At 39.9% G+C, this 11,493-nt stretch overlaps 1 protein-coding gene across 5 annotated transcripts; it reads left to right on the top strand.

Annotated features, from left to right (window-relative positions):
• The first annotated feature begins 3,039 nt into the window (after positions 1-3,039).
• LOC124220414 (phospholipase A2-like) lies at positions 3,040-11,493 on the top strand. 5 transcript variants are annotated; one of them, XM_046629268.2, is made up of 5 exons: positions 3,040-3,057; positions 6,351-6,709; positions 8,509-8,668; positions 10,186-10,338; positions 10,435-11,493. In XM_046629268.2, the coding sequence occupies exons 2-5, from the start codon at positions 6,352-6,354 to the stop codon at positions 10,532-10,534; spliced, it is 771 nt and encodes a 256-aa protein (XP_046485224.1). In that variant the 5' UTR covers positions 3,040-3,057; position 6,351; the 3' UTR covers positions 10,535-11,493. The 5 variants fall into 5 exon arrangements, with proteins under 5 accessions (XP_046485224.1, XP_046485221.1, XP_046485223.1 ...); XM_046629265.2 differs by lacking the exon at positions 3,040-3,057 and adding an exon at positions 3,327-3,433; XM_046629267.2 differs by lacking the exon at positions 3,040-3,057 and adding an exon at positions 5,343-5,401.

Genomic DNA, 11,493 nt, shown 5'->3' with positions numbered 1-11,493 from the left:
AGTCCATCAGGATCAGCGCTTGATGAGTTAAAAACATTGGAACTTGGAGACACGTACGTAAAAATAAACGTTGCGCGTTCGGTGTGACCATTAAGATAAACATTCGTCCACCATTCGCGCTTGTGTAATACCATAATCTCCTCTCGATTGACATTTTTATATCGACAAATCGTTCTGCTGTACAAAATAAAAAACCTTACGGAAGGTTTGCCGCTTTTAAGGTGGGTGAAAAATGCTTTGAAACTCATTCCGAACAAAGAACAGAGGCTCTCTTATACTCCGCTGTCCCAACCCATACACGTGCAATGAAGTTATCAATCTGTGCCATGGAGCTTAATGTCCCGGTCGGTCTCCTTAACAAGCGCAGTATTCACCACATGAGCGTGGCGATGATTCTCGGTGATAAGTGAGAGCGCCTCTTCGTAGGGGCGATTTTTCGCCCAAAGATGAATCTCAGCGTCGCTTTGGCACGGTCAATTGGACTCAGGGGACGCGTGGCGGAATATATTTTTCGGAAAAGCGTTACAAATGGTTCAGGGTATGGTAATTAATTCCATCATTAGCTCGAAGAGGAGAGATGAACCGGGTTGAAACGAGGCTGGCGTCTACCCGGCTCTGGAACTACGCCCGAGGTCAATTAGTCTTAATTAGCGCTTTAAAATCCACACCCCGCTAGTTTGTACACCCGTTAAATATTTCGCCCGATCCCCTCCCCGCCCCTCACTTTGTTCTACTCGCAAGGGGCGAGCGGAAGGCGCGGAAGGAAAATGTTCGAGCGAACCGGGCGGAACGTTTCGCCGCCTTTTCCTTCTTGCGGTTAATGAAAAGCTTCAAAGCTCCGGGTCGAGGAGAGAACCCTGAGAAAATGCGACCCTCTAACACACGGGAATCGAGTGACAGTCAAAAGGCAAAAGAGTTGGAGTTTTTCCCCGCGTGACATTAAATCAGGGTGCGTGAGGGTGCGTGAATTGCACCGTGGAGCCAAAGCTCTATATTCGCTGTCGCGTGTCAAACGCTCGTTATATTCACCCAGAGCTGTGAAATGGTTTAACCCGGCAGGTAAGATTTATTACACGTTTTCAGCTCTACGCCAGGAGTCGCATTCTGTAATTTAAAAATTTATATAAATGAGATTTTAGCAAATTTGGTACATGATACGTGTTAAATTTTTGTCGTTATTATTACGCTACACGAATTTCATCTTATCTTATCGTCTTAGTCTTACTCGATCAAATTTATACTCCAAAAATTCGCGCGGTACTTGACACGTTTTTTCAAATATTTTTTTATTAGTCATAAATAAATCCTGAAAATTTTTTTATGTCACGTTGAAACTACGTTCGTGTAAGGTTTTACCGCCTTATGCAGGGCAACTGGACAAACACGGATTGTTTACCGAATCGCGGACGTTCCGACATCTCTGCGCAGGCTTCGAAACCACCGAGAATTACCTTCAAGCTGGTATTACACGGTTCAACAATAATCTCCTTCGAATCGCAAATTATTTTTTAATTTCTCATTGCTTCGTTACGGACGACAGCGCAATAGAAAAAGAAATAATTTCGTAATTTTAAAGAGCTTCAAACTACTATAAAAAAAAAAGAAATACGCGTCTCGATTTTAAACGACGAAACTTTCCAAACGAGCAAATAGTCGTACTATAATTGCAGAAGAAATTTTAGAGATAAAAACAATTCAGCACCGTGCCTGCGATGTATTATTGAATGATTGAAATGCCTTTTTACCACGCGAATAAATATTCAAGCATCTCCGCGCGAGAAGTCGTTAAATTGCAAAATAAACATTCGGAGATGGAATTCGAGTCTTCGGGAGAGTCTATGGCATTATAAATGGTTGTTCAAGTTGTGAGACGGTTACGTTCGAGCTTACGTTTAGCGAATGACTTTGTTCGCAAACGCATATATATATATATATATGGGTTATATATATATATATATATATATATATATATATATATATATATGTATGTGTGTGTGTGTGCCGGTAATTCAAGGCGAGATGATCCGTAAATCAGCGAAGATTATTACCGCTCAAATTCGTGTCATCGACACAGATTCGTTGCCGCCATGCTGCTGCAAAAACGAAAGTCAATCCGCCATCGATTACTACCAAACACCTATCTCACATGACAGCTCGGTTATTTGACATTTGATATTCGATAGTGGAAAACTCTCTCGCCGAAAGATTAAGCAAGAGCAGTCCAAACGAAACACAATCAGCGAACAGCTATTACACAATTTATAGTGTCTGCTACACCTTAAGCTGCGAAATTTTTTTCCCCCGATTTATGTTTTTTTTCTTCTTATTTTCTCCTCCCTTGCTTTTTGAAAAAGTTGTTTGTGATAATTCTAAGACGCACCCGCAGAAAACGATTAATCACTGTTGGTCTTAAAACGAGTGGCATTGACCCATTATACACACACACACGCATATATACATATATATATATATATATATATATATATATATAAATACGAAGTTTTGCACAGCACCTTAAAAAATGAATAGCGAAAAGTACCGCGGGTTACCGCTCGTATCATTATATCTTTACGTACTGTGAATTTGTGGAACACTTGCGAGGAATAACGTCTGCAAGGCCAACGCAATAATACCTGAATGCCATTCTTCGGTCTCGCCAATTATTACCGGCTTACATATTATTTGATCTTTAATACACGGTAATTTGATGTCTCATGCCGCGCTGGCCCTTTCGCTTTTCTCTGCCAATTCGACGGTCGTTTTGTCTGGGAGAAAAAAAAAATAAGATAAAAAAAATTCAAAAATCTTAAAATTGCAACAGCTTTGTTTCCGAAGATCAGATCGTCACCGTAACCGCATGTAATCATTACCCGCACTGCGGAATTTTTTCGAACAATCTCAAATCGCGGTCCAATTGTGTTATTTGCCGAGATCCTCGCCCAGAGAGAATCGAAAGTGAAGGTTATGGTGGAATCGTCCAGGAGTCGAGCTGAGCTGTGATTGGCGGGGTACCCGAGACGGGTGTTTTACATTAACTTCATTGCTGCATGTTTGACCGTAAGTGCATCGACCAAAACCATCAGTACACGGTACGAAGCCGCTTTTGAAGCGACGCGTTTTTTTTTTCTACGCCAAAACCGTTGCGATCTACGTCAGTTGATAAAATCGGCGACGAATAAATGGCCGGAAAACCGCAGAGTTTCTTTCCCGCGTATCGGAAATCAAAAAGCTTCGAGATCGGTGCCGTGAATTTTCTTTCAGAACGAACAAAGCGGACAAAAATCACCGCGTGACGCCGGAATTTTTCAATTAATCACAAGATACAAAGTTTACATACATATATATATGTGTATATATATATATATATATATGTATACATACGCGTATAAGCATTGACATATTTCATTCGCCTCGTGGGAATGAATAAAACCAGGTGAGTCTACGGTTCGTGAGTTACGAATACGAATTTGGTATTCAGCCTTATTTCACTCCTGCATGTCGCCATAAATCATCGCATCTATCATCTGACGATTTCTTTGTACCGTGAAACGCAAGCTTGCTTTCTCATCCCGATTCAGTGAGATTACAAACACGCGTCTTGCCGGGCCCTTATGTTGAAATTGCTTTGGTACCTTACGTTGCAACGGAGCTCGCGATTAACGGGGGGAAAAAAAAAAGAAACGAATAGCACGCATCGCAGCCTTAACAAGGTGTTAATTAAAATCGTATACCAAATAACCCTGGAGAAGAGAAGACGAGGTGCTCGGTATAAATGCCGGAGAGAAATTAACTCCTGACTTTACTGCTGCTGCTTCGGGCGCGAAGTGACAGAAAAAGAAAAAAAGAAAAAAATTAAGAGAACCAACAGTCGGAGATATAGAATAGAAATTAGACTACGGTACGGTTGAAAGAAAGAAAGAAGAGTTGTAATTCTATTCTGTAACAGGCGTAGAATTTTACACGTGTATACGTATATCGCAACTCCAGTCGGCAAAGAAAGCCCGAATGGTCCGCTGATGGTAGTAATTAGAGGCATTGGAAGACATTGGGAGAAAAAGAAAAGAACTGTGATAAATAATAAAGTAGCAAATGACCTGAACACTGGAATTCAAATGACCTTTGTTAGGCGGTTGCAGCAATATTTTCTCCGTTTTAGCTTGTTTTACAATCGTTATTATCATCTCGTTGATCGCACGGTAATATCTGTTAACCGATGCGCAATCAGTTCTTGCTCCAGGGCTTAAAATATTAAAGTTTCCGAGTAAACACAGGTGTTGGATTTTTCAAGATTAACGACTTCGTCGGATTCATTTAACGCTAATTACACACTCGATACTCGGGTGGATACAACCACTTAAGCCGACCATTACGCACCTTGACCATTTGTCAAATCGACTAATCACGCATGTTCATTTAAATAATCATTGTCGGACCCCGGCCAAGGCCGCAGCGGACCTTCATTTATGGATCAAATCTAGTTCAAGTACACTTGAAGTAAATTACATTCACGGAAATGACCGATATAGATTTCGACCAAATTTCGTACCAATGGAATTATGGAAGTTGTTGAGCTTGTTTCTGATAGTCGATAAAATCCTTTAAATGTCAAAAATTTCCAAAGATTACCATCGTCGACGTTATGTCCACATATCGATTTTGTCACACTTCGTATGTTTGCTTTCACTGTCGGCAGAGCAGTCTGTTAGTTCAGTAGTTCGCGAAGTCTGTAATCAAGGACTCAATTATCCTTCGGGAACCCTGATCAAAATCTGTATCTACGGAAAATGTAAATCAGATTAAGCCGGTAGATCCTATTTCCGTTTGAGTATAATCAAGTAATTTAATTAACGGGTTGAATCAGTCGTTCTTTGTACCATTCAATGCGACGTTAACACCAATTAGCGCCTCGATTAGACATCGACAAACATTAACCGTAACATAAATCTCTCTGTGCGCGTTGCTGCGGGTGCAAATTGTGCGAAACGACGTGTAAAGCAACGTTTTATGTAACCGGGATGAAATCTGGATCACAAAGTCGAAGGTCTTCTCGTTCACGCATACTTGGCCTGAATTTTGACCAGCGAATATGCAGAAGCTATTGAACTCTTTCATGGTCAGTCTATTTTCACTCGATCAGGTACATTTCGTGCGTATCTCGAGTCAAAACAGTTTGACAAATAAACACGGATACGTTTGGAGGTGCGGTGAAAAGAAAATGTCACGCACCGTATGTGTCTGTATAATCTTTACGATCTTGATTATACCCATAGAGGCGGGTTTAAGTGAGCGAGAAAAGTCTTTGCACTTTGTATTGTACATATTTGAGGCAGCCGAGTCAGTCGTGTTAATCGAACGCGGGTGAAGCGAGGAAAAATTGACAAAGGATTAAATAAACCGATAGGTACGCGTACCGAAGCAGTTCCACATATCGAATCCAGTTGCAGTTTGAATACGTATACATAAAAGATGATTAGCTAAGCGTGACAACTTTATTGTAAGCATAATTTCGTCATTAACCGGCAACGGTAAATAAATGCCTGATGCAGCTTGCCTTTCTACGTGTAACCGTCCGTCGAGCTGCGACGACGGTGATTTATTTCGTCGCACGGTTATACGCAACGTCCATTTGGCTTAGAAAATTAAAAACGACGCGTTCCAACTTATTATACGCAAAGCTCCGCCCTTGAGCCTCAGGCTTCAGGGATAACAGTACCTATACCTACACAATCCTCAAGATCACCGATTTATTTTTCCCTGTCCCAGTCATCCTTGTTATTAGTGGACCCTATCCCCCCATTGGACACGTGTCACGTGGCGAGAGAAGTGATTATTCGTTGGTCAGTTGCGCGCTGATAGCTGGACCAAGATCGTCAGAGCATCAAAAAACGTCGAGGCTTCAACACTGTCCGTGCGAATAGAAATTCTCTCAATCACTTCGGTCAATTACGAAAAATCTCCCGTCAAATTACGCGGCGTTTACTTATTATTTATTTATTTATTTTCATTTTTTTTTTTTGCCTCTTTTTCCCCTCTCGCAATCAACCCGTTTTTTATGTCTTCTCGTTACCGGCTCGCAATAAATCCACGCACACGCGAGTGCAAAAGTCGGAAAGTTAATTGCGATTAACACGTGAATACAAGCTTGTGAAACAATTAATTACGCCCAACGAATGTGTGTAATTACAAGCACGACAAACCGCACGGTTATGGATCACGATCCTCTTCCACGTTAATAATTCCTACCGAATATTATCCCCCCCCCCCCCCCTCTCTCTTGACTCACTTACACCACGTCCTCGTTCTCGCCCTATGAATAAAATTATAAATCCCCGAGCTTTTTTGTCGGGCAGAATGGCTCGCGGTGCGATCCTCGCCCTCATCCTCGTCGGCCTAGCTAAGACGAAACGCGTCTTAGCTCAGCAGGAATATTCGGCAACGTCTTCGCTCGTGGATGAAGATTACACGGACAACGCTATAGACCTCGTGCCAACCACGACCTCATCCCTCGAGGATTTTTTACTCACGATCTCGAACCCCTTTCGGATTTTCAACCGCCCCGAGGACCAACTTGATCGCAATACCGAACGTTTCTTCCTCGGTTTGCCGCCGGGAATACGTGAGGTATTTTTTGCCGGTCGTTCCATCACTCAGAACGGATTTGGCCAAGTCATGAATCAATACCGGAAACGCATTCAGGCCATTTTTCCTGGTGAGTGTTTTTCTTTTCAACCTATTTTTACTTGCGTTTCATACCCCTTTATTCCTAAATCTGATATGTGTTATGCATATCAGTTTTCAAGCTGCGCGAAATGAGCAATAACGTAGATTTTACATCTCCTGTGGTGAATACATGGACACCAGATTTTTGTTACAAAATTTACAAAACCAATGCTAAGAGTTATGCAGATCAATGACAATTGATGTAGATTTGACTCGAAAAAAATGCTGTCCGTACATTCACCACAGGACATGTAAAATCAACGTTACATTTTTTTCAATGTCGATTCTCCCAATTGATTATCCTGGGATAAAAGCCTCGTGTTTTTTTTTCAACTGCTTCGGATTTTGACCTCCGTAATTGTCGGCGGCGATTGACACAATTTTCGACAAACGGATCGCGCGTGTCACCTGACAAATAATAACGATATTACGCTTGCTGTGCAATCATTATTATGCAGCGTTGCGTTCTTCTCGGTTGCTGTAGGTAACTTTAAGCGACACTAGATTTTCCCTCACGTCACGTTTATTTCGCTTAATTAGAGGCTGATTATAAACCGGAACGCGTAGCGCTTGAAATACTTCCGTTTTACCCCCAAGACGAGATAAAAAAAATAATCTCGTGGTTAATCGCTTTTTTCATTCGTGTCTGCCTTTTCTTCATATTCTTCGTTTTATTTATTATCAAACGTTCTTATTCCCGTCGTGCATTGTCGTTAAATAACTTCAGGCTATGAAAATGTTGTTATATCCGTACAATGAAATTGATTTTTTTTTTTAAACTCGCGCCAGTGTGACTCGAATAAATTTCCATCCGGTCCATTTTTACTACCACTTTACGTAACGAATGAAACGAACAACCGCATTGCCCCAAGTAATATGGTTGAATTTTACGATATTCGATTATGTCAACGATTAACTAAATTATTCCTGTACCAATTACTATCAAAATTCACGCCTGACAAGCTGTTACAATTTGAATATTATTTGCGAACAAATCGTATTTCCCGATCTCACGTATCACATCATACATACTTGAATTATATTCTAGCTTCATACGTAATACACCGGAGTAAAAAATAATGGTTTCGCGCAGTAGCGTTTAAAAGTATTTTGACAACATGAAATTCGTTGATATTTTGATCGATAATTTGTCTTACATTTGTTCATTTTGACATAATTTTCTTACAATCGTGGGTTAAGGCTTCTACACTTGTGTAGAACGTCCGATTTCATTGAATAAAAAATATTATTCTTTCTTTGTTATTTTATATTTCTTTGTAATCGACCGAATTACTATCCTTGTAAAAATACTTTTTTCCACTACTGCTGTGTATATCATATACATTTGCAACGGGTGCGTCAAATAGCTGGATTTCAATACCGAAAACGATACTCGATTCGTCGCGTCCGTTTATACGACCCATAAATTAAACGGCAGAGCAATTGGTAATTATTATTCGCGTTCCGTGGTTCGAATTAATCGATGCATGAAAAAGCATCCGACGTACCGAAAACCGTGAATCGAGCAATGCCGCGTTTCCCGAATTGCCTAAAATAATTACATACGACTCCCGAGGAATTACCAAACTGCAGAAATAACATACCTAAACGACACAGTTATTAAACACGGAACGTGCGATATAACGAATGAACGTTAACGGTAATAATGATTGCCGATAATTCGATTCCATTATGCGCTACGAGCGGTGGGATTAAATTATAACACTCCGTTAGCTCGACGTGGGAATGAAACGATCCGGAAATATGCATTTTTCTAAATTCCCCCAGGAACCCGTTGGTGCGGCACCGGAGACGTGGCTCGCAGCCCAAACGACATCGGGATCTTCAGCCTGACCGACACCTGCTGCAGAACACACGATGCTTGTCCGGAATACGTACTCGCCGGAAGTAGCAACAGGGGTTTGAAAAACAACGGGATATTTGCCAGGTATTGCGTAAACGAAACGAATTCGAATACATGAGATTTTCGATTAATCCGCGATTTGGATCGATCGTTTTTCGGATCAATCGAAAAAATGATCAATCGAAAGCGTCGATCAATCGCACATCGCTGATATATGTAAATCATGTTCTCGGCAATGCGGGTGGAGAAAAAGGTCTCGGAGGAAACACCTCAGCCTCACGAATTGTCGTTGATATTTACTAGTTCCAAGGCGAAGATCGAGGAAAAAAGAACACGAAATAACTCGTTATTCACTCGAGATGAAGCCAATGGTGCTTCCAAGGTCTTCGCTACCGATCGTGTTGCAATATTATACCGATGGCCACTCAGCCTGTCGCAAGTCTGTCGTCATTCCGTTTTGCCCACTGGTTTCTGGACCGAAATGACAACTGAATCCGGTACGAGAGAATGAAACCGAAGTTATAAGGGGATCGACGATTCGCAGGGTGGAGGAACATTGCCTTAATACCTTAAAGCGGACAGCGCGTGGTGCGAATAAGGATCGACGCACGGTTTTTAGTCTGACGAAATTCTCGGGTTCATAAATACGATCCTATGTCAAATATGGACGTTCAACCGATTATTTATACCGATAATATGGGGACATATTGTATGTTGAAACCGGGTAAACTTAACATCTAGACTCGATTAAGAAAAGCCTTGATTATTAGCTTATCATGCCAACAGCTAACGGGTCTTACGAAATTTCACAAATTCCGTTAATATTCCTAAACGCGGAGGAAGAAAATAAGCTTTAAATCACACGATTAGAAGGTGCGGGCTTAATGGGATTTAAGGTTGAAATATTTACGGTTATTTTTTCGCCCGAGGTATAACGAGTGCCCGTGAGACTATGATTTCGTTTCGAATATAACACCGAATCTGATGCCAATTTTTCTAATCGATAATGAAAAGTTATTCCGCAGGTTGTTCAACCCCGGTTAATTTTACGCACACATTTTTTTGTATCTTAACACTTGTGATTATCGCGGAGAAAGCGCGAAAATAACGTGCAAAATTACAAGCAAACAGATGAACTTCTAACTGCAGGATTTTCTGGATCAGGGAAATTATTTGTTCAATGTTAAATTACATCCAGACGAATACGTTTACTCTCAAAAAATAAAACTGAAGATGAATTAAAAGCGAATTTGCATTGCGGAAAAAGTAATTCACGCGCCAATTCTTACAGTGAGCCTGAAAATTCATATCGCTGTAATAATCACGAGCCCTGTAACAAATTTCAAGTTTGTCAATTTTTAAAGGTCAAGATGAAACTTGCGATATGATGCGGAACAAAACGAATGCAATCTTAGGAATAAATGTGTGCGTTAATATACAACGGTTAATATATTATTGTTAAGAACCGTGCGGCGATGTTGATAATTGCAAAACAGTACCTTGGCCGGACCTGGTTATGTGTATTAAAAAAAAAAAAAACAAGAACAACACGAACATAAAATGAACTCGCATTAAGACACGATTTGATTATTTTTTTTTAGATCCCACTGTTCGTGCGACGAAGAATTTTACCAGTGTTTGAAAAACACGCACACACTGATAGCGAAGAAAATCGGTATCACTTACTTCGACGTCCTTCAGCCACAGTGTTTCAAACTTGAATATCCGATCAAGCGGTGCTTGCGATTCACGAGGTAATTTTGATCCGCGAATAACGACGGACAAGCGGCGAATTGACGAGGAAATATTTTGTCACGCAATCTTATGGATTTTATTATTTTCACTCACAGTTTTCCGGGGACAAAGAGATGCGTTTTGTACGAATTCGACACTTCTGGCAACAAGACGTGGCAGTGGTTTGACAACGCCCATTTTCTCGGACACTTTTAATCGAAGAATTAATTACGGTGTCTCTTGTAGCGTTCAAATATTTAATAATGTTGACGTACGCTGGATGCGCGATTTTATTTATTGCTTCTTTGATCACGTTAGCTGATTTATTAGCTGCGTAAAGATCACACATTTGTGCTAAAAACTTTATACATTATAAGCTACTCTATTATTTTCACTAATTTATTTCTACTAGCCGCTAGTCTTTCATTCGCAAAAATACTCATTCATTCTAACTTGTCGATTATCGCACGCAACCACAAGTAACTAAGTAAACTGTAATGTGAAAGACTGAAGATGTTTGAAGAACGGGCTTTTTTTTTACCTTCTACGGAATAATCCGTTATTGGATATTAAAAATAAACACGTGTACTTCGTATATGTATACCTATAACCATGAAAACGCGGAACTGTTTTATCTTGTCTCCGTTTTTTTTTTTCTTTACATATTATAAATAATTTATTATACTGAAATTGTGTGACAATACTATAATATAGATAGATATACAATAAAATTCAGAGAATGTGTAAGTATGGTTGATTTTTTTAAACTTGAACAAGCGCGCAATTTCACGCGATATCTTTTCAGTCACTTCTGATTTTCTTCTATTTATTTATTTATTTATTTTCTTTGTTTTCTTTTTATATATTTTTTCACATCACGGCGGAGTGTCTATCCGACGTTTAATGTACGGTCTGTGAAGGAAAAGAACGCGATGAACAGAAAATATTAATGGAGAGAAGAGACTAATTAAAAATATCTGCAACAGAGTTTGAAAATAATTTTCCTACAATGTAATATGTGCGAATTAACAAATTGTTCATGAATGATGGCGAAAGTGATAGAAAGAAAAAAAAATATGTCTCAATTATATAATATTTAAGTTTAGTTTAAATAAATAATTATCCATGTATTATACTCTATGAAATACGCTTTCGCAGATATTTATACCGTATAA

This window comes from Neodiprion pinetum, chromosome 5 (assembly GCF_021155775.2).
Source record: "Neodiprion pinetum isolate iyNeoPine1 chromosome 5, iyNeoPine1.2, whole genome shotgun sequence".
Classification (NCBI taxonomy): Eukaryota; Metazoa; Arthropoda; class Insecta; order Hymenoptera; family Diprionidae; genus Neodiprion; species Neodiprion pinetum.
The sequence above is the reverse complement of the archived record's forward strand: the minus strand, read 5'-3'. Positions and strand labels throughout refer to the sequence as shown.